Raw genomic sequence first — 23,430 nt, 5'->3', positions numbered from 1 at the left:
AGAGGTCTTTGTTTTGTATTCAAGATGATTAAAATTAATTATGAACTGGGAAGTTAGTCCCTGGGGTGTCCTGGCTGGCCTTTGGAAATCTTCACTACATCTTTCTGGGTTGGAATTCTCACCACAGCCTGAACGTGGGGCTGTATCTGAGCTGTCTCTGAGTGCTGTCCATTTGATATATCGAGTACTGGGTGTTTACCAGGGCTCTTCAAGCCACTGGGAGAAACAGCTAAAGAGTAACCTACTGATTTGAGATGTGGATTTGTGCCGCATCCCTTTCTCCTTGTTTCCCACAGGAGTTTTATCTCAAACTCCTAAGCCATTTTTAAGGAGATCACTGGAACAAACTCCAAACCTACCCTCTAATAGTCAAGTTTACCTGAATTTTCTCAGTTCTCTTGCGAGAAGACTAATCACACATTGTAGTACCAACTTGGACTCTTCATGTGCTTTTCTTAACTGATTAGAGTAACACCTCAGCTAAAGTGTATAGAACATACATGGGGCTTCATCAGGCTTCAGAATCAGTTTCACTAGATGTGCTATGTAGGAGGCCACGGAAAAATTACCGTAGTAGTAAAAGTTATCAGTTCTGATGTAAACAATCATTTTGTCCCATATTATAAATAAATTGGCCTGAAAATATCCTTTCATATGTGAGGAATAAGTATATGATGCCTTTCTCCTTTAAAGTATGAACTGCTAAAAGACAGGGATAACGTGTATTCTGTATTCCAGCAGCCACAGTGTGTTTCTGGTCTTTGTACCAGGTGCTCAGGAAGTGTTTTCACTGGCTTGGGTTGACTACTTGCCATCTGCTCTCTGAGCATTCATTTCTGAATGAAAGGGGAGAAAGTGAAAGGAGAGGTGGGAAGAAAGAGGAAGCTGCAGAAATAAGAGGAAACAGCTGGAGGAGGGAGGTGAAGTTGAGGAGGTAAGGTCAGTAAAACAAAAAGCTAGCAGAGGGCAGGGTCAGGCCCTTGGGGTAGAGGGCTAATTAACTTATGTCAGCTAGTTGAATAGAGCCTTGTGTGCTTTGTTAGAGACCAAAGGTACTTCAAAGGAAAAAAATCTAGATTCTTCCCTGTGTACCTTAATAATTGTTCATCAGGTCAAAATCTATCCTGTCCTCTAGGAATTCTGGTCTTCCCTCAGGCCTAGCAGAGAGCTTTCTGCCACTACTCAGGCAACCAAGGGTGAAGTGCTTCAAGTAGTATTTGTGGACAGCAGCAGGTAAGCTTGATGTGTTATTCACAGCTTAAAGAGTAGATGCTGAGTACAGCTGTTGTCCATGTGTAGAGCTTTTAATAACCAGCTCAGCAGGCCCCTTCACCTGCTTTTATGCCTGGACCAGATGACTGAATGTAGAACTTTAGGCACTTTTTTTTTTTTTGAGACGGAGTCTCGGTTTGTCGCCCAGGCTGGAGTGCAGTGGTGCAATCTCGGCTCACTGCAAGCTCTGTCTCCCGGGTTCACGCCATTCTCTTGCCTCAGCCTCCCAAGTAGCTGGGACTACAGACTCCCACCACCATGCCCGGCTAATTTTTATATTTTTTAGTAGAGACAGGGTTTCACCGTGTTAGCCAGGATGGTCTCAATCTCCTGACCTGGTGATCCACCTGTCTTGGCCTCCCAAAGTGCTGGGATTACAGGTGTGAGCCACCAGATCCGGCCCTTTAGGCACTTTCTACTTCTCAAGGTCAAGAAACATCCTTTAAAAAGTTAATTCCCTTTTCTGGAGCCTAAGCCAGATCTTATCTAGGCCTTGTGTTGCCATCTGTTAGCATTGATTTCTGGAATGGAGCAGCTTTCTCAAAGTTTGGTCTTGCTAGTCATGAGGTCATGTCAGTGTCTTAGGTCACTGCTGCTCACCTTCCTTACCCAGGGAGTATACTGCATAGGTTTCTGAACACCTGTTTTCATTATTCACTGTTCCTCTCACTGCCAAGAATGGAGGGACCCTCAGTTGAAGATCAAATTGACTCTGAAGAAAAACTGGAGATGTTTCTCTTGGAGTTTGGATAGAGTATTCACTTGATAACATGTTTTTCCCCTGCCTTGCTCTTCACAAGAACATCTGGCCAGGTATTAACAATTAGTAAATTTTTTTGCATATGAACAGTATTTTTCTGGTGATGTAGATGGGTGCACATGACACTAAACAGCATTGTTTAGTGTTATCCCTCTTAACTGGTGGGTTGTATTTGGGGTGGAGGCTATAGCCAATGAGAAGACATTCACCTCTGTACTCGAGAAACTTTGTGTAGGAATTTAGTTTATTTTTTTATTTTTTTTAATTTTTTATTTTTTACTACTTTTACTGTTAGCACAATGCTATAATTGAGCTAATCTTTGTAGTTTGGTGCAGGACCACCAAGTTTGTGTGACCCATTACCTACTTTTTCCATGCTCAGCCATTACCCTGTCCTGGGGCATCTGAGGGCAGTAAGGAACAGGTGTCCAAAGGAGGAATGTTGGTGCCTATGAGTATGTTTTCCAGTTGTATTGAATTTCTTACTTGGTGTATTTTTGACTTGTCTTAGTTTCTTTCCTTGTGGTCTATGCTATTTTACTTGCGATTTGTTGGATATTCTCCCTGTCATTAAAGAGTTGTAAAATGGAAGTTAGTTTCTCTATGCAAATGCTTTAATGGATGAAGCTGATAGGTTTAGCATTGATTTTTGCTGGTGTCTTTCAACAAGCATGAAGGTGATAAATGTGTTTCCATGGCTTTAGACTCATTTTTGAAGTCTTGGATTGTGTGAACATTCTTAGAAACAATAAAATGTTTTAATTAAAAGCCCTCGACTACCAGTTGAATTCAGTGTCTACTAGGAAAATGGGTAGATTTATTACATTGTCCCTTTGCTCTCTATGACTTTGTTCCAGTTGTCAAGGAACTTAAATGGGTATTCAGGAAAAAGAATTCTTGTTTCCCTTTCCTCACCTTGCCAGTTAAATAACTCCTGGTGACACTTCAGGTGGTAGAATTGAAACACAAACCTGACTTCTGACCACATGGGTCAAAGGCAAAAGGCAAATGGCTTCAAAGCCCTTAGTGTGCTTATCCAGTTCAGGCAGTGAGGAGATAACCTCTGCTTTCCTCCCTGAGGAGTTTGGAGTATTTAAGGGGGGATGGGGGGGGGGTGTCACTTTGAAAATATGTTGCTTTTTCTCCTGATTGTATTGAGGCTGATATGGAAGGGTTATTTCTTTCTGGCCAATACTTTTTGGTATTTCTAAATATTGCAATCTTGATTTTTACTATTAAATTTGTTAATTGTCAGTTCTGGCTTTTTTGCATAAAGAGTTGGTCCATTAACTTGCCAATTTGAAGCTTCTAACTAGATATTCCCTACTGAAAGTTTTGGATTTGTTTTTAGTTTGTGGAGCAGTCTTAGCTGGGGACAGGTAATTGACAACGGCAGAGATACTTTTCCTAGGATTCTAAGTCTGTAATCCACATCCTCAATGTATTCACAGGACTTTAAAATTCTCTCCAAATGAGGAAGGAAATATCCTGTTGCTTTCTAATGTTTACTAAAAGTTGTGTTTAGAACAACAGATTTTAATAGGCATCTTCCTTTGTTATGTGTCATAGCCCTTTGCCCGTTTACCTTAGGGCTCTTTGAAGGAGAAATGGATGGGAGAAAACCTGTCACTTGGCGAAAGTAAAAGGGATAATTAACTGGCTCAGAGCTTATGTGCAGAGTTCCAAGCCCCAAAGTTAATCTAGAACTACTCGATAACACCAATAAAAATATTTATTTCACATCTGTTATATATCTGGAAAATGTTCTAAGCATCTTACATATATTTCTCATTAAATCCACAGGTGACCATTGTGAGGTAGATATTTTGTTCTAATTTTCCAGATGAGGAAGCTGAGACCCTAAAAGGTTAGGTGACAGGTTATACAACTTGGAGTGTGGGAGGAGGAGAGAGGAACCTGAACAGGGCAAGTTGGGGATCTGACTTTTGTTTGGGTAGATGTAGGCACATTGTATTTTTGGCTTAGATGCTTTATTCATCATGGCTGAAGGTAATACCATTTACTCACTCACCGAAAATTGTTTACAATAATCTAGATGAATTTGCTGTCTTTGGACATCTGTCTTTTGACTGGACCCCAGTATATAGTCTGTGGAAGCTCACTTAAGGAGAGAGCTCCTTTTTGTTTGGTTAGAGAAATTTTCTGTCCTAAAAGTAGAAATAGCCCCTTCTAGGTAAGGATGGAGCATTTGATCATACTGGTTTCATTATATTCCTCTAACAGTTGGAACCGATTGTTTTTGAGTACTTGTTTCAAACTTCTGAGTATTTTCCTTCTGGAAAATAGCTCAGTGTTTAAAATTTACATGAACTTAAAAGGTTAATCTTTTTAAAAAAAAGTTTGAGGAGCAATCAATTCTGATTTTGTCTTATGGATAGAAATAGAATTAGCCATTTTCCTCAAGAAAAGTGATTCTTCTGAATCTTAGCTCTTCAGTAATGAGAACTGGACTGTTTCCACTTGACCCTCTATTTCCTGTTAGTGGGAAACCGCTTCCCAGAGGTGCTGTGTGAAAGATTGCTGGGGAAAGGGTTTCTAGATCCCAGCATAACAAGTTCAAAAGAGTCCAGCGATATTGTCATTTAGAATAATGGTCTTCATTAAGTACTAGTTTTCATAATCCTGAAGCTTCATTTTCACCAATTTGAAAGGCAGCTAGGGAGGAGAAGACTATGCAGGGAAGGAGGAAAACTCTGGAGTGCATCACAGAGACCTTGAGTGAGTTAAGGCAGGGAAGAAGCAGATTTGCTATCCACTGAATGAAAATAAAAAGAATTCCATTGTCCAAGGTCAGAGCAAGAACACAAAGGTTTTAGTTTACTTAGTTAATTCCTTAGGTTTGGACATTACAGGAGACATGGGGGTGACCATAGCAATTTAGCTGATAAATGTATCAGAAACTCATCATTTTCTGTCCCCTCCTATCTTAGGCTGACCGGTTCCCTGATGTGTTACCTGCTTCTGCTACTGATCCAAACTGCAGAACTTCTCATTCATCCCCAAGGCCTCCAGGCAGTATCCAATGGGGAATCAGCTCTAAAAGGAACCAGACCAACGTTTTCCAGCCCCTTCATTCTGGTGACTGAGGGGAGGAAAGAATGGGAGGGGGTATTCTTGTCTAGTGGATGGAAAGGAAACACACTGTCAAATTACTATATCTCCTTGGTTTTCTATTACAGTAGAATTCTCCAGCCATATTTTTATTGTCTATGGGGGAAGTTGGAGATGGTGACCTTGATTAGAAGTGTCTGGAGGGGGATAAATGGAGGGGATAAGATTCAGTTGGTTTTGGAAAATGTTAAAGTCTTAAAATAATGCGTCCATCTGAAGAATTTTTTCTAAAACCAGAGTTTATAAAAATATCACTGATACAGCCTGCCCCCTCATTTCCCTGCCACAGGAGATGTCTTGGACTAGAGACACTTGTTTAATAATAGCTTGTCTCTGATATTCCCAGTAGCTTCCCTCTGTGTGAGGAAAGGATAGAAATGTTCAGGACATCATCATACAGGCTCCTCATCTACAAAGTTCCAGTAGCAGTGACGCCTACACGGAAGACTTGGAACTGCAAACAGGCTGGGGTCACCTCAGTGACATCTGACGCTGTCCAACCAGAAGTTCGATTTTTGTTCTGGGGGTGAAGGAGGAAACAGACTGTACTAAAGGACTAAAATAATTTCTTGTCTATACTATCTCACTTGTTTTTATTTTTGGCGGGAGAGGAGGGGTGTTGGGATAGAATTTCACATCCTATCTTGGAGTGAAGGGGAGGATGGGGAGGCTCAGCCCTTCACCCAAGAATAACCCAGTAATGACATCTCTACGCGTGGGAAGTGTTTCCCTCCACACTGAGAGGATCTGAGGCTGCACCCCAGTGGGATTCCCTGCTTGAGTTGGAAGGCCATCTCGCCATGAGATGCATATCATAGCGAGAGCGCAGAGGGCTTAGCCGGCCGGGGAGGAAATGCCAAAAGGAAGAGAGGCTCGAAGTCGAAAGGGCTTCCCCCAATTTGGAGGTGGGGACCATGCTGTGCATGAGCGACTGAAGAGCCGAGTGTCCGCCGTGGCCTGTGCCCTCCGCTGAGGGTCTAACAGGGACGCGACGGTGCTGGACACCGTGTCTGAGTCACGGGAGACGGCCCAGCTGTGCCCAGCGGGCCAGCGCCAGACCCTGGCGTCCTCCATCTTCTCTCCTGAGCTCCCCCTGCTCCAGCTGCCTGAGCCACGGACCGCAGCACCACACACCCCCGCGGGGGGGGACGCCGCGCCCCATCCCCGCCCCGGGCCCCACCCCAGCCCCCCCGCGGGGGCCCTGACCCCACCGCCAGCGGGCACTGGCTGAGCTCCGAGGCGGCGAGCCGGCAGCGGGGACGCCCAGAGGGGGTCCGGGCGACTGGGGGCGGCGGCGGCCGGGCCGGGGCTCCCCCCCCCGCCCGCGCTCGCCGCCGCGGTGGTGCGTCCCGGAGGTTACCGGAAGTGGCCGCGCTCGGCGCTGCCATGTTGAGGAGCCGCCGCTGCCGTTGCCGCCGCCGCCGCCGCCGCTTTGTTGTCGCCTCCTCCGGCTGAGGAGGCTCCCCGAGCGGGGGGAGTGGGGAGGAGGGGGGTCGGCCGCCGCAGCCATGGAGGCCAACTGGACCGCGTTCCTGTTCCAGGTACTGGGGGCCCCCCCGGGGGGGCACGGGGGGGACAGGGGGGCCGGGCCCCGGGCTGGCGGGCGGGCGGGCGCTCCTCCTCCCCTCCCTCCCGGCTCCGCTCTCCGGCCCGGCCTTAATCCCCCTTTGTTTTTCCGCCCGCCCGCCCGCCCCGGCGGAGCGGGGCTGCTGAGGTGAAAGGAGGCGGCCTCACGGGGTGCGGGGGAGATAGCAGGCCTCGGGGTGAACCCGGGGGCCCCCCAGCACACAGACGCACACACACACACTCACACACACCCTTCCCTCTCGCTCTGAAGGGGAAGGGAGGAGGCCGGTCGCTGTCACCACCCCGCGGCCCAGAGAAAGGAGGGCGCCGGGCCGCTGGATAGCGCGGGCTGCTGGGCCATTGCGTGCCGGCCCGGTCCCGCACGGTGGGGTGAGGAGGTCCCCAGGTCCTGCCCTGAGTCTCCTCCCCGCCACTTCATCCATCTTTCGCTTGTTCTCTTTTCACCTTCCTCGTCTTTTTGTGTGTGTGCGTGCGTGTGTTGACTTTCTGACCCCCTCCCGTGTCCCCGCGAATAGCGGGTATCCCTAGGTTCCCCGCCACTCCCCCTCACCGCCACCACCCCTCTCGTGTTTACCCAGTTGGGGGGGGCGGATGTTGTGAGTGTGTATCCCCTCCCCAAACTTTTTCACTGGATTTACATTTTTTTTTCCCAAGTCTCAGCCGAGCCTTGGCAGCTGACACCTTCTCCCTCTGTCCAGCTCTCCCGCCGTCCCATTCAGCCTGGGGAATCCCCCAGCCGGGCCGGCCCGGGGCAGGCGGGGAGCGGTGGGGGCCGGGACTCCTGGAGGCCCGACCTTCTCCCGAAGCGCTTTTCTTTCTCGCCCACCTCGAACGTTTCCTCCAACCAAGTGGAGAGAGCAAACAAAGTCCGCTTACAAAGCCCCCAGATGAGTCACTCTCTGGGATGTTGGTCTTCGCTTTTTTGCAAGAAACTTGAAAGTGACTGTAGCCGATGTGTTTTGGCAATTCTCTGGCCCGCCCACTTTAGATGGGGGACCCCTGTTTGGCAGATCTAGGCTGGAACTTATTTTTTTCCTACTTCGTTTCTGTTTGCAAAACGAAGCATTCAGTGGGCAGTAGCGATGAGCTCACGGGGAAACTTCGGAACTGGAGGAGGTTAGGAAGCTCGTCACTTTTAAGTGCGTTCTTCCCGCCTCTCTGAGTTATTTTCCTTTGAATACTTCGTGAAATCCCAAACGCGTAGCTGGGGCGCTTGATACCTTTTGAAACTAACAGGAACGGATGCAGAATTTTCAAAAAATTATTCTCCCAGCCACTGGATTCATCCTAGTGGAGTTAATATAGAGAATTGGATAACTCAGAAATTACCTACTGTGTAGACTGGCCTGTTGTTTTAAGACATATTTTTTCAAATGTGGGCAATTTGATCTTTAAGTAGTTATGGAAATATATTTGGGCTTCTTAAAATCTAAAATACCCAACATTATGGAATTCATGAACTTCCCCCTTTTCTCATTCTGATCAGTGTTGTTTTATTGTACTTTGATCAGCTTGCTAATAATGTGATAAACCAACTTGAAAATGCATTGGAAAAGAAATGATATATAACTAGCATGCATCCAGGTTGGTGTAAAGGTGGCAAATACTTTCCCCAGAAAAAAGCTCAAATGGTTATTTTAAAATATGGGATTGATGGGCCACTGAAGTGATTTTCATGTGATTAAAAACCATATTAAGCATGGTGTCTATAGAGATTGAAAAAAAAAAAGTGTTCTTCATGTAAAGGAAAAACCCATAACGCATCTTTGGAAAGCTGGTTGAAAAATCTTTTGAAATACTTTTGTAAAGATTATTTTTCCCCTGGGTAAAACAAATGCCAAGCGTTTATTGATCAACTTTTTAATTAGATTTTATATTATTTAATTTTTTTCAGCTATTAAAATCTTTTTTTCCACCTGATGGAGAAGTGTGAAAACAAATATTTAATCCTGGGCTTGGCAATGTGTGCAGTGAAATTTGTTGGAAAACTTAAAATTTAGAGCCGAGAGCAGTTGAATGGGTAAAGAGAATATTTCAGTCTTTTCTATGGAAAGGTATGAATAGACTTAATCAGTTCTGGTTTTAAGTAATTTTCACTGGGGATATGGAGTTAAATTATCTTGTTTGTTTCCTGGAGCATCCTGTTGAATTTATTTTTTGAAACAATTTAATACCTGCTTGCTTTCCAGATAACTTGGTGGAAGGTGAAAGCTATAGCTATTAAAATGTTTGATGGATGATTCTTCTAACAGGACATTCAAGATATGACTCACCGATGCTAATTTGTTCAGTACAAAATCTTTTACCCTCTGGCACTGGAGATTTCATGGTGCCATATCCTACTACCCTGGGTGATGAAATAACATTTCTGTTTTGTTTCTTGCCAGCCCCAGGAAAAGGAAAGCTTGGGCAGGGTTAAAAAGCCTTGCAGTTGAAAGAGATGGGATATAAAATTAAAACTTTGGTTTGATGATGCTAGTCAAATAAAAGCCTACCCAGAAGTTATATTTTTAAAATAAATCACTTAACTGAAGGCTGGCCGTGGTTGTTATTTTACTCTGTCTCTCCCCCAGAGAACAAGTTGGGAAAACCCAGTTCCCCCTTAGAAGGCTTCATGTAGAAGTGTGGGGATCCTAGGAATCCTCAGAGAGTGATTCCTGTAGTGGTTCTGCAGCATTTCACCCAAGAAGCAGGGACCTGGTGTGACCCTCGTGTGAGAGTGAGCTTCAGCAATGCTGTAAAAATACTTTATGTTGCCACAGACATCTGAATTGGTAAAATGGCAGTAAGTGCTTTTAGTACTCCATCGTACTAATGGTTGTTTAGAGTTGAAAAATGCCTCTAAATGCTATAAGTCTGAACTTTGTCCAGAAGATCTGCATTCCCTATTATCTGATCTGTTAGCCTTTGAAATTGTATATCTTCAGCTATCTTCAGCTATTAACTATTTGTATACTGTATGGAAACTTGAGTATCCTACAGCCAGGTTGGAAAAGGGGTTACAACTGGAGTCCAAATTCTGTGAAGTTTCTAGTGATGTCACCTGGGTAGATAGACCCTTACATTTACAGGAGCTTCACAAATTAGATTAAAAGCGGACTGTAATTTGCTAGGAGCAGTTAAGTCCAGAAAGAGACTCATAAGTAACCACATAATTTCTGAGAATGCTTCCAGGACTCAAAGGGTGATTACATCAAAATTATTAAATTGAAACTGAGAACTCTGGATACCACACCTCCTAATCGTTTGGGGGAGACTAGTTCCAGGCTTAACTGTTATGCTGCCATCAAGTAAACATAGAAGCAATGTGTGGTAGATGTTCTTACCCATCAGAGGAGGAGCTGTGAGTGTGTGTGTGTTTCTCTTTGTTTTTTTGTCCTTAAGTTAGCTGTGGGACTTGTGGTTATAGAGTAAGAAGGGTAAGTAACTGTCTAAAGTGTCTAAAATGATGGGATGGGCCCCTAGTAGGACATTGTATGCTTAAAATATTTGAAACTCCTCTTGAGTGCATGCATCTTATTAGGATTACAAAACACAAGCATAGGGGCTTGGGCTCACTGTCAAGAGTTTCAAAAATAATGTTGGTAAAGAACAACATATTAGGAAGAACTATTTCAGGAATTTTTTCCATCATTTCCTAAATGTTTATCAGTATGGAGAATTTTGAAAGTATCAGAACCAAGAGAGTAACTACTCATAAATGTCAAGAACCTGATCCATGGTGAAATTTTGGTTTCATTGCGGCTAAAAGAATTTCCAGTGTGCAGCCTCCAGTTTTGGGAGTGGAGAAGCACATCATAACAGCAAATGTCTAATACTTTATTGAAACCTACAACTGCTGGAAGAAGATGAATATGAAAGGAATTTAAGTGTTTATAGTTTGTTTTTCTCATTAGTCTGTCTTTGAGAGTTTGGGATTTGAACAGATAGTGTTGCTGAAAGATGCAGACTTCAGTATACAATTAAATGACCTGAGAAACAACTGACAGGTGTTTGCTATGGGCTACCTTCACAGATGCCTTGCAGGTTGCTTAATAGCAGATTTTGTTTCAACCAAACCTTTTAGTAGAGTCAAGTGAAAACTTAAAGTTAACAACTAGCAAATGTATTTAGAGAACTAGATTTCTTTCATCACTTAGCAACAGCCCCTTCCTCAATCTGAGTTTTCTGATAGAAAGACATGATGCTTTTCTTCTGGATAATAGACAAATAGATGATTGTGTTATTGCGTGTATGTGAGTGTGTATGTGTGTATTGCTGCAGTAAGGTACTATTAAATACTTAAATCTGGAGTGGTTTTTTTAAGTAAGTTATTTAAACTTGGTTTCAGCGCTGACAGACTAATGCAAACTGATTTCATCAGCTGGTCTGTCCCTTATGAACCAGGATAGTGTGTAGTTTAGTCAGCTGTTTAAAAGCAAGATCACTGTCAGCAACTTAGTTGCAAAAGTTTTGTGTCTGCACAGTGATTTTTCAATGCTTTGTATTGTGAGCTCTTAGAGTAACTAGGTGGTTGCTGGATTACCGCTGCAGAGTAGCTTATAGGTTCTTTGACTGTTTCTTCTGGTCTCTATTGTCTGGAGCATGTTGAATTTCGAAGGCCATTGTGAGAGGCTGAGTTTCTGAAGTGTAAATGTTTGGTTTTAGGCCCATGAAGCTTCCCATCACCAACAGCAGGCAGCACAGAACAGCTTGCTGCCCCTCCTGAGCTCTGCCGTGGAGCCCCCTGATCAGAAACCATTGCTTCCAATACCAATAACTCAGAAACCTCAGGGTGCACCAGAAACATTAAAGGATGCCATTGGGATTAAAAAAGAAAAACCCAAAACTTCATTTGTGTGCACTTACTGCAGTAAAGCTTTCAGGGACAGCTATCACCTGAGGCGCCACGAATCCTGCCACACAGGGATCAAGTTGGTGTCCCGGCCAAAGAAAACCCCCACCACGGTGGTTCCCCTTATCTCTACCATCGCTGGGGACAGCAGCCGAACTTCGTTGGTCTCGACCATTGCAGGCATCTTGTCAACAGTCACTACATCTTCCTCGGGCACCAACCCCAGTAGCAGTGCCAGCACCACAGCTATGCCAGTGACCCAGTCTGTCAAGAAACCCAGTAAGCCTGTCAAGAAGAACCATGCTTGTGAGATGTGTGGGAAGGCCTTCCGAGATGTGTACCATCTCAATCGGCACAAGCTCTCCCATTCAGATGAGAAACCCTTTGAGTGTCCTATTTGTAATCAGCGCTTCAAGAGGAAGGACCGGATGACTTATCATGTGAGGTCTCATGAAGGAGGCATCACCAAACCCTATACTTGCAGTGTTTGTGGGAAAGGCTTCTCAAGGTACTGCATTTTGCTTTGCTTTGCTTTGCTTCATTATGGTATCAGTGTACTTCAGTTTTGTCTCCATGTGATCTAGAATGTTTATGTGAGAACAGATGTGGGCAGACCTGTGTTATTAGAGGAGATTGGTGATAGATAAGTATTAACACCTCCAGGTCTAACCCCAGTTTGGTGTGATTGACAAGTGGTGACATAGTGATTAACCTGTTTTTTTCACTTAACAAGTGCCTCGGTGGACTCAGGCTTTCATTTGGCACATGGATACTTATCACTGCAAAACCACCAGTTTTCAGTTCAGTTGGGGGACTAGACATGAGGCTCACTGGGCAAATTAAAGTAACATTTCTTGGAAGTTGGGATGACCTTGGATACTCTTAATTAAACTTTTAGAATGTTTTTTCATTTTTCTGAGAGCATCAACATTTCACTAATTTTCATTTATAAAAGCTTTTAGAGTTAATATAGTGGTAGCTGTTTCTGGCAAGTGTTAAGACTAAAACTTCGGGTATTTTGTAATTGTAAAGAATCAAGACCTAATATGATTTGATGTTGACTAGGAGAGAAAATTAACAGGTAGAGGCCTAAGACTTTGTTCATGGTAAGAGAGGGAAGGAGACTTGCACTGGGGGAGGGAGGTTGGTAATTCTGCTAGCTTTCCCTAAAATGCACCCCTTCCCAATCTGCCAAGCATGTAAGCATCACATAAGTAGCATTTCTCTGTGTGTTCGATTATATCTTCTGTTGAAACTCTCTTTTTCACAGGCCTGACCACTTAAGCTGTCATGTAAAACATGTCCATTCAACAGAAAGACCCTTCAAATGCCAAGTAAGAGTTAAAATGACTTATCCTTAGTGTAGCACTTAATGCACATTATCCAGAAGGTCTGAGCCAGTTGAATCTCACCATTCTTGAATAGTCTTAAAATCACTGACCTGAGTAAATGTGGCCCATTTGACTTCTAGTTTTATAAAATATAACTGACAGCTTCTGTTTCTGTAAAGCAAGATCATTTAAAAATTTAAGCGTGTTGTTTTTTTTAAGCTATATTTCCCTTTCTTTGGGCAATAGTATTTTTTGTTAGGAAAAAAAAGTTACAGTCTTGCAAAAGTGGTTGTGTATTTGAAATGAATAAAAGAATAAAGGGCTTTAATTTCTGGGTTGATTATTGAAGTTGTTTTAACTGTAATAGGAGAAAATAATGAATTTTTCTCCCAAATGTTACCACTTACTAGATTTTTGTTCATTATTACCAAATTGGAGCACTTTCTAGTTGTTTAAAAATCTATTCCAGTTAATGATTTTATTTGACATCAATTATAATAACGAAAACATTAAGAATTTTGCTAAATCAAATGACTGTTTTAGGCATTGGTAATTTTAGTTTGTTGCTGGAAGTCTTTTAGTACACCTTTCAGTTAAGTTTGTTAATGACTGATTTTATTAAGTAAATGATTTGAATGCTAAGAAAGATCTAATTGGAGGAAGGAAGCTAGTGTCATTGAGTGAGTGCCTGCTGTGTATACCAGGCTTTTCTTAATCCACCAGTAATTTTGTGAGAGATGTTATCCCCATTTTACAGATGAAGGAAGCTTTCAGATAGGTTAACCAACTTGTTCAACATTACACCATTTAGTAAATTGTGGAGCTCAACTTAAACCCAGGTTTAACTTACCCTAAAGCTTACATTTTTTGTGCTACTCTGTGTTGATGTATTTTCTTCCTTCAAAATGGAAGAGTCTAAAATTTATCAAGAGTTTTATTATGATTATGATTCTAGGTAACATATGCAATTAAAATTCAACTAGTTGTCAGCTTGCTGATGTGGATAGGGTAATGCACAGAATATAACGTACTTCAAAATGAGTAGAACAGGATAGTCTATATTTAAAAAAAGTTTTCCTCCCTCATGCAGACGTGCACTGCTGCCTTTGCCACCAAAGACAGACTGCGGACACACATGGTGCGCCACGAAGGCAAGGTATCATGTAACATCTGTGGGAAGCTCCTGAGTGCAGCATACATCACCAGCCACTTAAAGACTCATGGGCAGAGCCAAAGTATCAACTGTAATACATGTAAACAAGGCATCAGTAAAAGTAGGTGGTGCTTCAGATTTTATTTCTTTTATATTTCAGATGGGTGAAATATGATGTTTTCATATTGTATCAAAGGTATTAATATTCACCTTACATGTTTCCTTCTATTGCCAACATGTGCAAACAGGCAACAATGGACAGAGTATATTAATGTCAGAACTATGCTTTACTTTCATGTATGCAAACAGCGTTGATAAGCTAATAATAACCTTTAAGGTGAAAGCAGTATTAATAAGCTTGCTTTTCAAACCCAAATCTGTAGAGAAATGAGATATCATATCCACTTGAAGGTTTAAATGCTTTGCTTGCCTTAAATTCAGAGTTGAAGATAGAATACTTGCATTTACCCAGGCTTTTTCTTTTAAGATTGCCCTAACCACTAGAAGAAGGCATTTTCCTAATCCTTTATTCTATTATATATGTACTTTATGCAGTAGAAACATCAAATTCTCAAAAAAAATAGGTGGCCACAAGAGAATGGGGAAGAAAGCTTAATGTGTGTTAATCTATCCATTTTTACTTCTTTGTAAGTACACTGGGTTTGTTATCTAGTATGTTGTACTTTATAAGCATTCACTTCTGTTTTGTTTTTGGTTTTGTTTTTTTTTTATTGAGACGGAGTCTTCACACTGTTGCCCAGGCTGAAGTGCAATGGCACGATCTCGGCTCACTGCAACCTCCGCCTCCTGGGTTCAAGCAATTCTCCTGCCTCAGCCTCCCAAGTAACTGGGATTACAGGTGCACACTGCCATGCCCGATTACTTTTGCTACTTTTTTTGTATTTTCATAGAGACGGCGTTTCACCGTGTTGCCCAGGCTGGTCTCGAACTCCTGAGCCCAGACAGTCCACCTGCCTCGGCCTCCCAAAGTGCTAGGATTACAGGCATGAGCCACTGCACCCGGCCTATAAACATTCACTTTTAGTGTACATTATTGTGGTCAAATAAAAAATTTTGTTGAATGTTGATTAGTCCTATATTAATATCAAACTTCCATTTTTAAAGACACTTGCTTTTTTTTTTTGATGGTTTTTTTTTTATAGCAAAGAGTCCTTTTCTCTTTTATATTGATTTTTGCTAGTTCTCTAGACTTTTTAGTGCTTGTTTATTTTGACCAATATAGACACAGCAGCAAAAAAGATGCACTTACTAAGAGCTATCAGGTTAAATGGTTAAGATCACAGAAGCATGAGAAGTCAATTTTGAAAAAAACGGCAACAGTTTTACAGGTAAATACAGTGTTTTTGGTTTGTCTTTGTAATAGCATGCATGAGTGAAGAGACCAGTAACCAAAAGCAGCAGCAGCAGCAGCAGCAGCAGCAGCAGCAGCAACAACAACAACATGTGACAAGCTGGCCAGGGAAGCAAGTAGAAACACTGAGACTGTGGGAAGAAGCTGTTAAAGCAAGAAAGAAAGGTAAGGCACAGCTTCCAGTGTTGAAAATATGGCTAGAGAAGTGTTTTCATTTAGTATGCCAAGTGATCAAAGTAGAGAAGCCACAGTTTTAGGAAATCTAGCTTAATGGAAACATGGAAATAGTGCATGCTGGGAAATATCTGGTAAAGTATAGTTATTGGCAATAAAGTGTCCAGATAAGTTATTACTAGGAATTAAAAGTTCTCAGTACTTCCTATCATGTTCTTTCTTTTGATGTACTTTTTGCTACAAACCTGGATCCAAATTTGGTCCTTTGCTATGCTCAGAGTTGCATTTTTATATTCAATTTGATGTCAACCTCCATGCATTATGGGCTTTTTTTTCCTTTCTAAAATATCCCCACTTTTAGAGGTGGATATCCTTGTGTGTACATAAGTTCATTTTCTTACAACTGTGCTATTTTTGCTCTGTAGTGTTCTTTTTCATGGTATTATTTATTACATGTTTCAGATTCTGTAGTGTTGATGTCTTTTCTCTTGGACACACCCTTAATCTCCTTCAGTCTATCACTGGCTGGCCTTAACATATCTAGTCTTCTGCTGCTGAGGACTTTACTGTAATTGTTTAAAAATTTTTAAATGGTTTGCTTTTCTCTCATGTGTATATTTTCTAACGAATCAGTTGGAGTATCAGTTTTCAACGTACTTTTCAACTTACTAGTACAGCTTTGGCTTCTGGACTATTGTGCAGCCATTTCAGATGAATCATTTTGTCAATGTATCATGAGCCAAAGGACAGATTTGTAAATTCCTTCTTCCTCCTCCACCTCTACAATGTCTTACTATGTTAAATGTTAAGGAATCCTCTATCTGTGGGCTCCTCTGTATGTAATTCCTTTTCTGTGTAGTTTCTTCCATCTTTTGCTTTCATGTAGTGTGGCTCTTCCCTTCCTCAGAGTGATCCCTTCTGTTTTTTTTTTTTTTTTTTTTTTTTTCTTTTTTAGACAGAGTCTCTCGCTATGTTGCCCAGGCTTGAGTGCAGTGGCGTGATCTCGGCTCACTGCAGCCTCCGCCTCCTGGGTTCAAGTGATTCTTGTGCCTCAGCCTCCCAGGTAGCCAGGACGACAGGTGTGTGCCACCACACCCGACTAATTTTTGTATTTTTACTAGAGACAGGGTTTTGCCGTGTTGGCCAGGCTAGTCTTGAACTCCTGATCTCAAGTGATCCACCCGCCTCAGACTCCCAAAGTTCTGGGATTACAGGCATGAGCCAGCACACCTGGCCAGAGTGATCTCTAAACCTCCTATACTTGGATAAAAATAAAAGGAATAGCATTCTTTTTTTTTTTTTTTTTTTTTGAGATGGAGTTTTGCTCTTGTTGCCCAGGCTGGAGTGCAATGGCATGATCTTGTCTCACCACAACCTCCGCCTCCCAGGTTCAAGCGATTCTCCTGCCTCAGCCTCCTGAGTAGCTGGGATTACAGGCATGTGCCACCACGCCTAGCTAATTTTGTATTTTTAGTAGAGACAGGGTTTCTCCATGTTGGTCAGGCTGGTCTCGAATTCCCGACCTCAGGTGATCTGCCCGCCTCACCCTCCCAAAGTACTGGGATTATAGGCGTGAGCTACTGGGCCCTGGCGACATTCTTTTTCATACATTTACTGGCATTGGAAGAAAAGAATGCAGCAGTCCGTATAGGCTTTTCATCATTCCTCAGGTGCTGCTTGTTCCTAGCTTCCATCTGAAGATTTGTCATTATTTTAATAAAATGTTTTGGCCAGGTGTGATGGCTCACACCTATAATTCCAGCACTTCAGGAGGCCAAGGTGGGAGGATCACTTGAGGCCAGGAGTTTGAGACCAGCCTGGGCAAGATGGCAAGACCCCATCTCTACAAAAACTCAAAAAAAAAAAAAAAAAAAATTAGCCGGACGTGACAGTGCGTGTCTGTAGTCTCCGCTACTCAGGAAGCTAAGGTGGGAGGGTCACTTGAACCCAGGAGTTTGAGGCTGCAGTGAGCTACAATTGCGTCACTGCACTCCAGCCTGGACAACAGATTGAGACCCCCATCTCAAAAAAAACAAAACAAATGAACTTTTGTGTTAGAATGGGGAGAGGGGACGGGCAATGGGGAGGAAAAAGTGTAGTGCTGTGATAATTGTATAGTGGGTTGAAAGTATATTATGAAGGGTATTTTACTTAGAGAAGGAGTAAAAATGTTTAAGTCATAGTAAAAGGACACTGTTAGATTAAAAAGAAAACACGGAGGAGGAGGTAAGGGGGTCAGGAGATAAGAGAGTAAAAATTCTTTGGTGAAAGCAGGTGGAGAATATCCTCAGCAATACTCCCAGCACCTTAAAGTGAATTGGTTTTCTCTCTCAATCTCTCTCGGTGTACTCCTCTATTTGGTATTGTATTTCAATTTGCTTGCACAGTAAGACTTGATTGTTTAGCTCATCTTCTGACTTCCATGAAACAAAATGTTATTGTATTCCCATTTGTAGTGTGAATCTCTCTCAAAAAGACCACTGATCTTAGAAACCTCTGTATTCATGTTAGTAAATGTCACATTTTAGAGGAGAGGAGACTCCTGACCTGAAAATCTAAACTTGAATCTATAACGTCCTTTAAATATTAGGCCTAAATAAGGTAACATAAGTTTTCAAACCTGATCGACAATCATATTGTCTGGGAAGCTTTTTAAAAATACACATTTCACTATTGATTCTCCTGGAGTCCTTTGTTTTTGTTTTGTTTGTTTGTTTGTTTGTTTTGAAGTCCTCTAGATAGTTGATTTTGATAATCAGCCAGGTTTGGGAATCCCTGATAGGGAGAATGGTGTATGCCAAAGTTACATTGTATTGATCAAGTAAGGGCTGCTTGACTCAAGGGTCCCCCTGCGGTGATAAGACCTTTGTGGATCATATACAGATCTCTATCTTTAGTTCAAGTATATTTCTCCATTTTGATAGCCAAGTCACAGCTAGCCTACCCATCATTTTACTGCTGTTTTCTGGTGCTGAATTTTGTTGAGGGGTGGGTTGGGGGTGTCACCTTGAGGGGAAGTATTTTTTAAGAAGTGTCTAGACCTGGCTCACACCTTAATCCCAGCACTTTGGGAGGCTGAGGTGGACAGATCGCTTGAGCCTAGGAGGAGACCAGCCTGGGCAACGTGGCGAAACCCAGTCTCTACAAAAAACACAAAAATTAGCTGGGCGTGATGGCATGCACCTGTAGTCTCAGCTACTTGGTAGACTAAAGTGGGAGGATTGCTTGAGCCTTGAGGGTTTGAGGCTGCAGTACGCTGTGATCATGCTACTGCACTCCAGCCTGAGCAACAGAAGGAGACCCTGTCTCTGAAAAAAAAGTGTCCAGGTTTTGTTGGATAAGAAGGACCAGGGTCCTCTAACTCACTGCAGGGTCTCCTTGCCTAGCTAGTTCTCTTTGGTATGCTTGGTGGTATGTGTAATATGTAGAGTTAAAGATACTAGGCATAAAATAGGTGATTGTGTCAACATCAGAAACAAGAAGAAATGGGAGTGAGGAGAACATGAACTTATTGAGGAGTATTTTTTTCTTTCCTAATGTAGTTAAGAAACATAACCAGAAAGAATCAGATTATTTAACTGAAACATATTTCTAAAACTGAAACAAACAGATGATACTAAAATAGCTTGTTTATCATTCCCCAATTATGCATTTTTAAAACCTTCACAGAATGTGGCTTCATGTCTCAGGCTTTAACATACTTATTGAGTATGCACACCTCTCTCTGCTAGTTACAGTGTGCCTTACGAGAAGATTTTTCTGATTATCTGTTATTGTGTAACCATTGGCCCAGCTCTGTGTAAACAAGCTCTTTAGCCTGGCCTGCTGGAGGTTGGCTCTTCCCAAGAAAGTTTTTAGAACTCAGAGGAACTGCATGAAGTAGTAGTGAGAACACTTAGCCCTGCATTGCAGAAGTTAACTGATCCTCTCAGCATCACTGTGAGGTAGGTAAGTAAATCTGAACTTGAAACCTAAAGTGCAAGGCTAAACAAGTTGCTTAAGTCCTTGCAGGAGGTATAGCATCAGAAGGTGATTCATACACTGGGATCCCTGGCCCCCAGGCTTGTGCTCAGAAAGATCCTCTGTTCTGTTGACCGCTTGATAGAAAACTGGAATTTGATTTATTAAATGTTTGACATTTTTAATGAAAAGAAATTGATTCAGAAACTTTGTGAATTTTGCTCACTGTTTTGAGAATCTAAAGACCCTTTTTCTTCTTATTTTAGAAGCTGCTAACCTGTGCCAAACCTCCACGGCTGCTACGACACCTGTGACTCTCACTACTCCATTCAGTATAACATCCTCTGTGTCGTCTGGGACTATGTCAAACCCAGTCACAGTGGCAGCTGCAATGAGCATGAGAAGTCCAGTAAATGTTTCAAGTGCAGTTAACATAACCAGCCCAATGAACATAGGGCATCCTGTAACTATAACCAGTCCATTATCCATGACCTCTCCTTTAACACTCACTACCCCAGTCAACCTCCCCACCCCCGTCACTGCCCCAGTGAATATAGCACACCCTGTCACCATCACATCTCCAATGAATCTACCCACACCTATGACATTAGCCGCCCCTCTCAATATAGCAATGAGACCTGTAGAGAGCATGCCTTTCTTGCCCCAAGCTTTGCCTACATCACCGCCTTGGTAAACAGTATTATAAAATCAAAATATGGGTAAAAGTAAATATTTACCAGCAACTTAACTTTTAGTTGATTAAAGCAAAAACTAAACCATGAAATTGGGAGATTTTATTACATTAGTTAATAAGAGTGTGGTAGCATTTTCCTCCAATTTGGCTGGGATTATTCAAAGTAGGGTGTGTATGTAACTTATCACTGGACCACTTTAGTTTAATCAGAAATTCCTTTTAGCTGACAACATTGCTTAAACAGGATAGTAGTTGGCAAGATGAAATGCCAGAATTAAAACCAATCATAAGTAGAACCCACTTCAAAATAAAAAAACAGCATTACTATTTCTAATCCCAAGGAATCACTTTATTGTAAACACTAGCAGAACTCTTCTCCCTATACAAGGTGGATGGCTGATTTTAACCTGAAATTTTAAATCCACAGATTGAGAGCTAGTGTAGAATTGTCTGTGTTTATTGTTTTTATGAGTAAATACATGCATTGTCATAATAAAATGCATTTCAGAGAATATGCATTTTACCTTTGGGAATATGTTAATTTCAGGCAGCATTCCCTATGGGAAAGGTGATACCAGCTCTGATATGCAAAGCATATGATAATTTATCATTCTAACTTCAACGTATAATAGGGATTGTGACCTGATATTTGGAGATGTAAATATTGCTCAGCATATTAATCCCGATGGAATATAGCATTGTAGTTGACTTTTTAAAAAAAAAAAAATTTAAAAAAAATCTACAAATTGTGTTTTGCTAAGAAAAGCCTCAACTGACAGAGGAGAAGTCAAGTGTGTGGACAGGCAGGCTCCTAATAAACAGAGTCCAGTGGGATTCGTATTTAGGAGCCAAGGAGTACTTTGGAACAGTTCAAATATATTGCTTTAAATTGGAAGACGCTGGAGGCACTGGGATGTGATATGCCCCTCTCTCTCCCAATCAGAGCCTGTTGATATTACAACAGGGACAGATGTGTTAGTTGCTCACTAGAGTTTATGTCTTATATTAAATTGTATACAGTTTTTATTCTAACCACTAACTAGGTAGTGTATGCCCCTTCAGAACATGCAGAGTGTATCTTTTTTTAAATTTCTCCTTCCGTTTCTTAAGTATTGCGCAGATTTGTTCAACTTTGTAAATATGGACATCACTTTTTTTTTTCTTTGAGAAAACACTTGTATCAGCTTTGTGGTGTTTTCAGGGAGACAGCTGTCTGCATTCCCTGTAGAAACCCAGCAATGATTATGCACGTTGAGACATGTGCTTTTTATTTCTTAGCAAGATATTTTATCTCTGTACATAAAGTAGAAACCAAAAGCTAGGGAAACAGATACTCTTTACACCATCATGCCACGCATTGTTTTTAAAGCATTGCGTTAAAAAAAAAAAATTAACTAAACCAAGACGCTGTGATTTTTTTAAGTTGCAATATGTTTTTGGTTTTTTTCATTTTTTAATCATTGCAGTTAAGAGAAATGGAAATTAGTTGTGTTAATCTTGCAGAATGTTTGCAGGACTGACTATCAAACTGGATGATTTCCGTTTATACCCTACTGTGTCAGTTCAAGCATCAAAATACCTTGCATCTGAGACAGACTTCCTACATCAGGGACAGGTATCTGTGTGTCATTATACAAAACAGTTCTAGGGGGTTGAACTACATAGTAAAAAAATAAAATAAATAGTACTTAGTGTAAAATAATTTTATAAATGATCTTTTGTACTTTAGGACATTAAATTGTACAACTTTTGTATATATAAAAGCTTAGGAACTTTCTGTTTAGCAGGAAGGCAACACATTCCTACACTTTTAATGTATATGTTTGTTATAATGTCCATGTAAACATGCCCTATGTTTGTGCCTTTTAATTAGTTTGTCTCAATAAACAAAATGTAGAGAAAAATATGTAGCTATGACTTTGTTACAACTGTTCTTATCCACAGTACAAAAATGGTTTGTTTTTAATATGTAGAGCATTATGTGTGGACTACTGGAAGGACTCGTGTAGGGAGCCCAAGAATGACCTTGCTGAGGCCTGGATTGGGAGGCACAGTGGCCACATTTGGAGGAAGTTCACATTTCCTGGCCTGCAGACCCAAAACTGGGTTCTGGCTCTGCCTGCTGGGATCTGTTATCTCTGGTGGGCTGGCAGTCATAATTCACAATTCAGACAGCCCAGGCTTCCTCCACAGTGGTCCAAGGAGCAGTCCTCAGTGGGGGCAGGTGTGGGCCCTACCCCTAAGCTAGAATGTGGTTGTCAGAACCCTGAAAGTATTAGTTCTAAAAAAAAAAAGATATATACTAGAAGTAATTGTTTTATCAATTCATTGTATAATAAACAGGAGTGAGACTTCATTGTATGACTTCAGTTAAAATACTATTTTGTATGCATTCTTTATTCACTTAAGAAGCTTGTCTGCAATAATAAAGCCACGTCATGTCTTCTTTTGGGAGGGAGAGAGTCGATGGCAGGAGGGGGTTTTGGGTGGGCCACTGAAAAGGGGTACCGAATAGGTTGTGTGATGAAATTCTCCTGTGTCTTGGAACTGGAATTGAGTTTCGATGTTGATGAACTGATTCAACCAGGTGTTGAAGGCACGACGGCCACTGCTCTACGAAAAGGCAGAGTACGTTTTTCCCTTCTGGTTGTAACCTGGTTGAGAGCTTCCCCTTTATCAGATTGGCAGCTAAACAGTTGTATTAGATAATCCTTAAATCTGACATCCAGCCTGTTACGCTCTAGGGCTCGCTGCTTGGCCTGCGTTTGCTTTTTATTGTGTATCCGTTCCCCTCCTACGGTGTGCTCCTAAATGAAGGTTTCTATGTAAGCAGATGATGATTTTACCTGTCAATACCAGCACTGTATTACTAACATGCAAAATACTGCAGATTTATTTTGAAAATTAAAGTTAACCGGTCACAAATGTTATGATGGATTGTTTAATACCTCAGAAGCCTCATCAGTTTTGCTCTGATAATAGAGGAATTTTTCAAGTACTTTCTTTTCAGGTGCACACATCTCAGTATTGGGTTGGAGAGAGAGGGAGGGACCAGTATCAGGCTGGTTGGAGGGTGGAAGGGCACCAGACTGACTGCCCTTGGTAGGTGCACCCTCCCAAGCAGCTCAGGTAAGGCCCAGGAAGCTAGGATGGAGGCAGTG

The 23,430-nt window shown here is 41.9% G+C and overlaps 1 protein-coding gene and 1 long non-coding RNA gene across 10 annotated transcripts; both read left to right on the top strand.

Moving 5' to 3' along the window:
- The first annotated feature begins 2,131 nt into the window (after window positions 1–2,131).
- LOC134808892 (uncharacterized) lies at window positions 2,132–5,745 on the top strand. Its single transcript, XR_010153025.1, has 2 exons — window positions 2,132–5,131; window positions 5,511–5,745. It is a non-coding gene; the product is annotated as an uncharacterized LOC134808892 (long non-coding RNA).
- Window positions 5,746–6,458: 713 nt separating this feature from the next.
- Window positions 6,459–23,199, top strand: VEZF1 (vascular endothelial zinc finger 1). 9 transcript variants are annotated; one of them, XM_024350532.3, is made up of 7 exons: window positions 6,495–6,705; window positions 9,325–9,536; window positions 11,399–12,093; window positions 12,856–12,919; window positions 14,007–14,190; window positions 15,454–15,606; window positions 19,842–23,199. In XM_024350532.3, exons 2-7 carry the CDS (start codon window positions 9,531–9,533, stop codon window positions 20,267–20,269), a joined length of 1,530 nt encoding a protein of 509 aa, XP_024206300.1. In that variant the 5' UTR covers window positions 6,495–6,705; window positions 9,325–9,530; the 3' UTR covers window positions 20,270–23,199. The 9 variants fall into 9 exon arrangements, 8 of the variants coding, with proteins under 8 accessions (XP_016788112.1, XP_024206300.1, XP_016788114.1 ...); XM_016932625.4 differs by having other exon boundaries at window positions 6,517–6,705; window positions 13,989–14,190; XR_008540529.2 differs by lacking the exon at window positions 9,325–9,536 and adding an exon at window positions 19,409–19,559 and having other exon boundaries at window positions 6,535–6,705; window positions 19,842–20,359.
- Window positions 23,200–23,430: the final 231 nt, after the last annotated feature.

Source organism: Pan troglodytes, chromosome 19 (genome assembly GCF_028858775.2).
Source record: "Pan troglodytes isolate AG18354 chromosome 19, NHGRI_mPanTro3-v2.0_pri, whole genome shotgun sequence".
Lineage (NCBI taxonomy): Eukaryota > Metazoa > Chordata > Mammalia > Primates > Hominidae > Pan > Pan troglodytes.
This window is presented reverse-complemented; position numbering and strand designations above follow the sequence as displayed.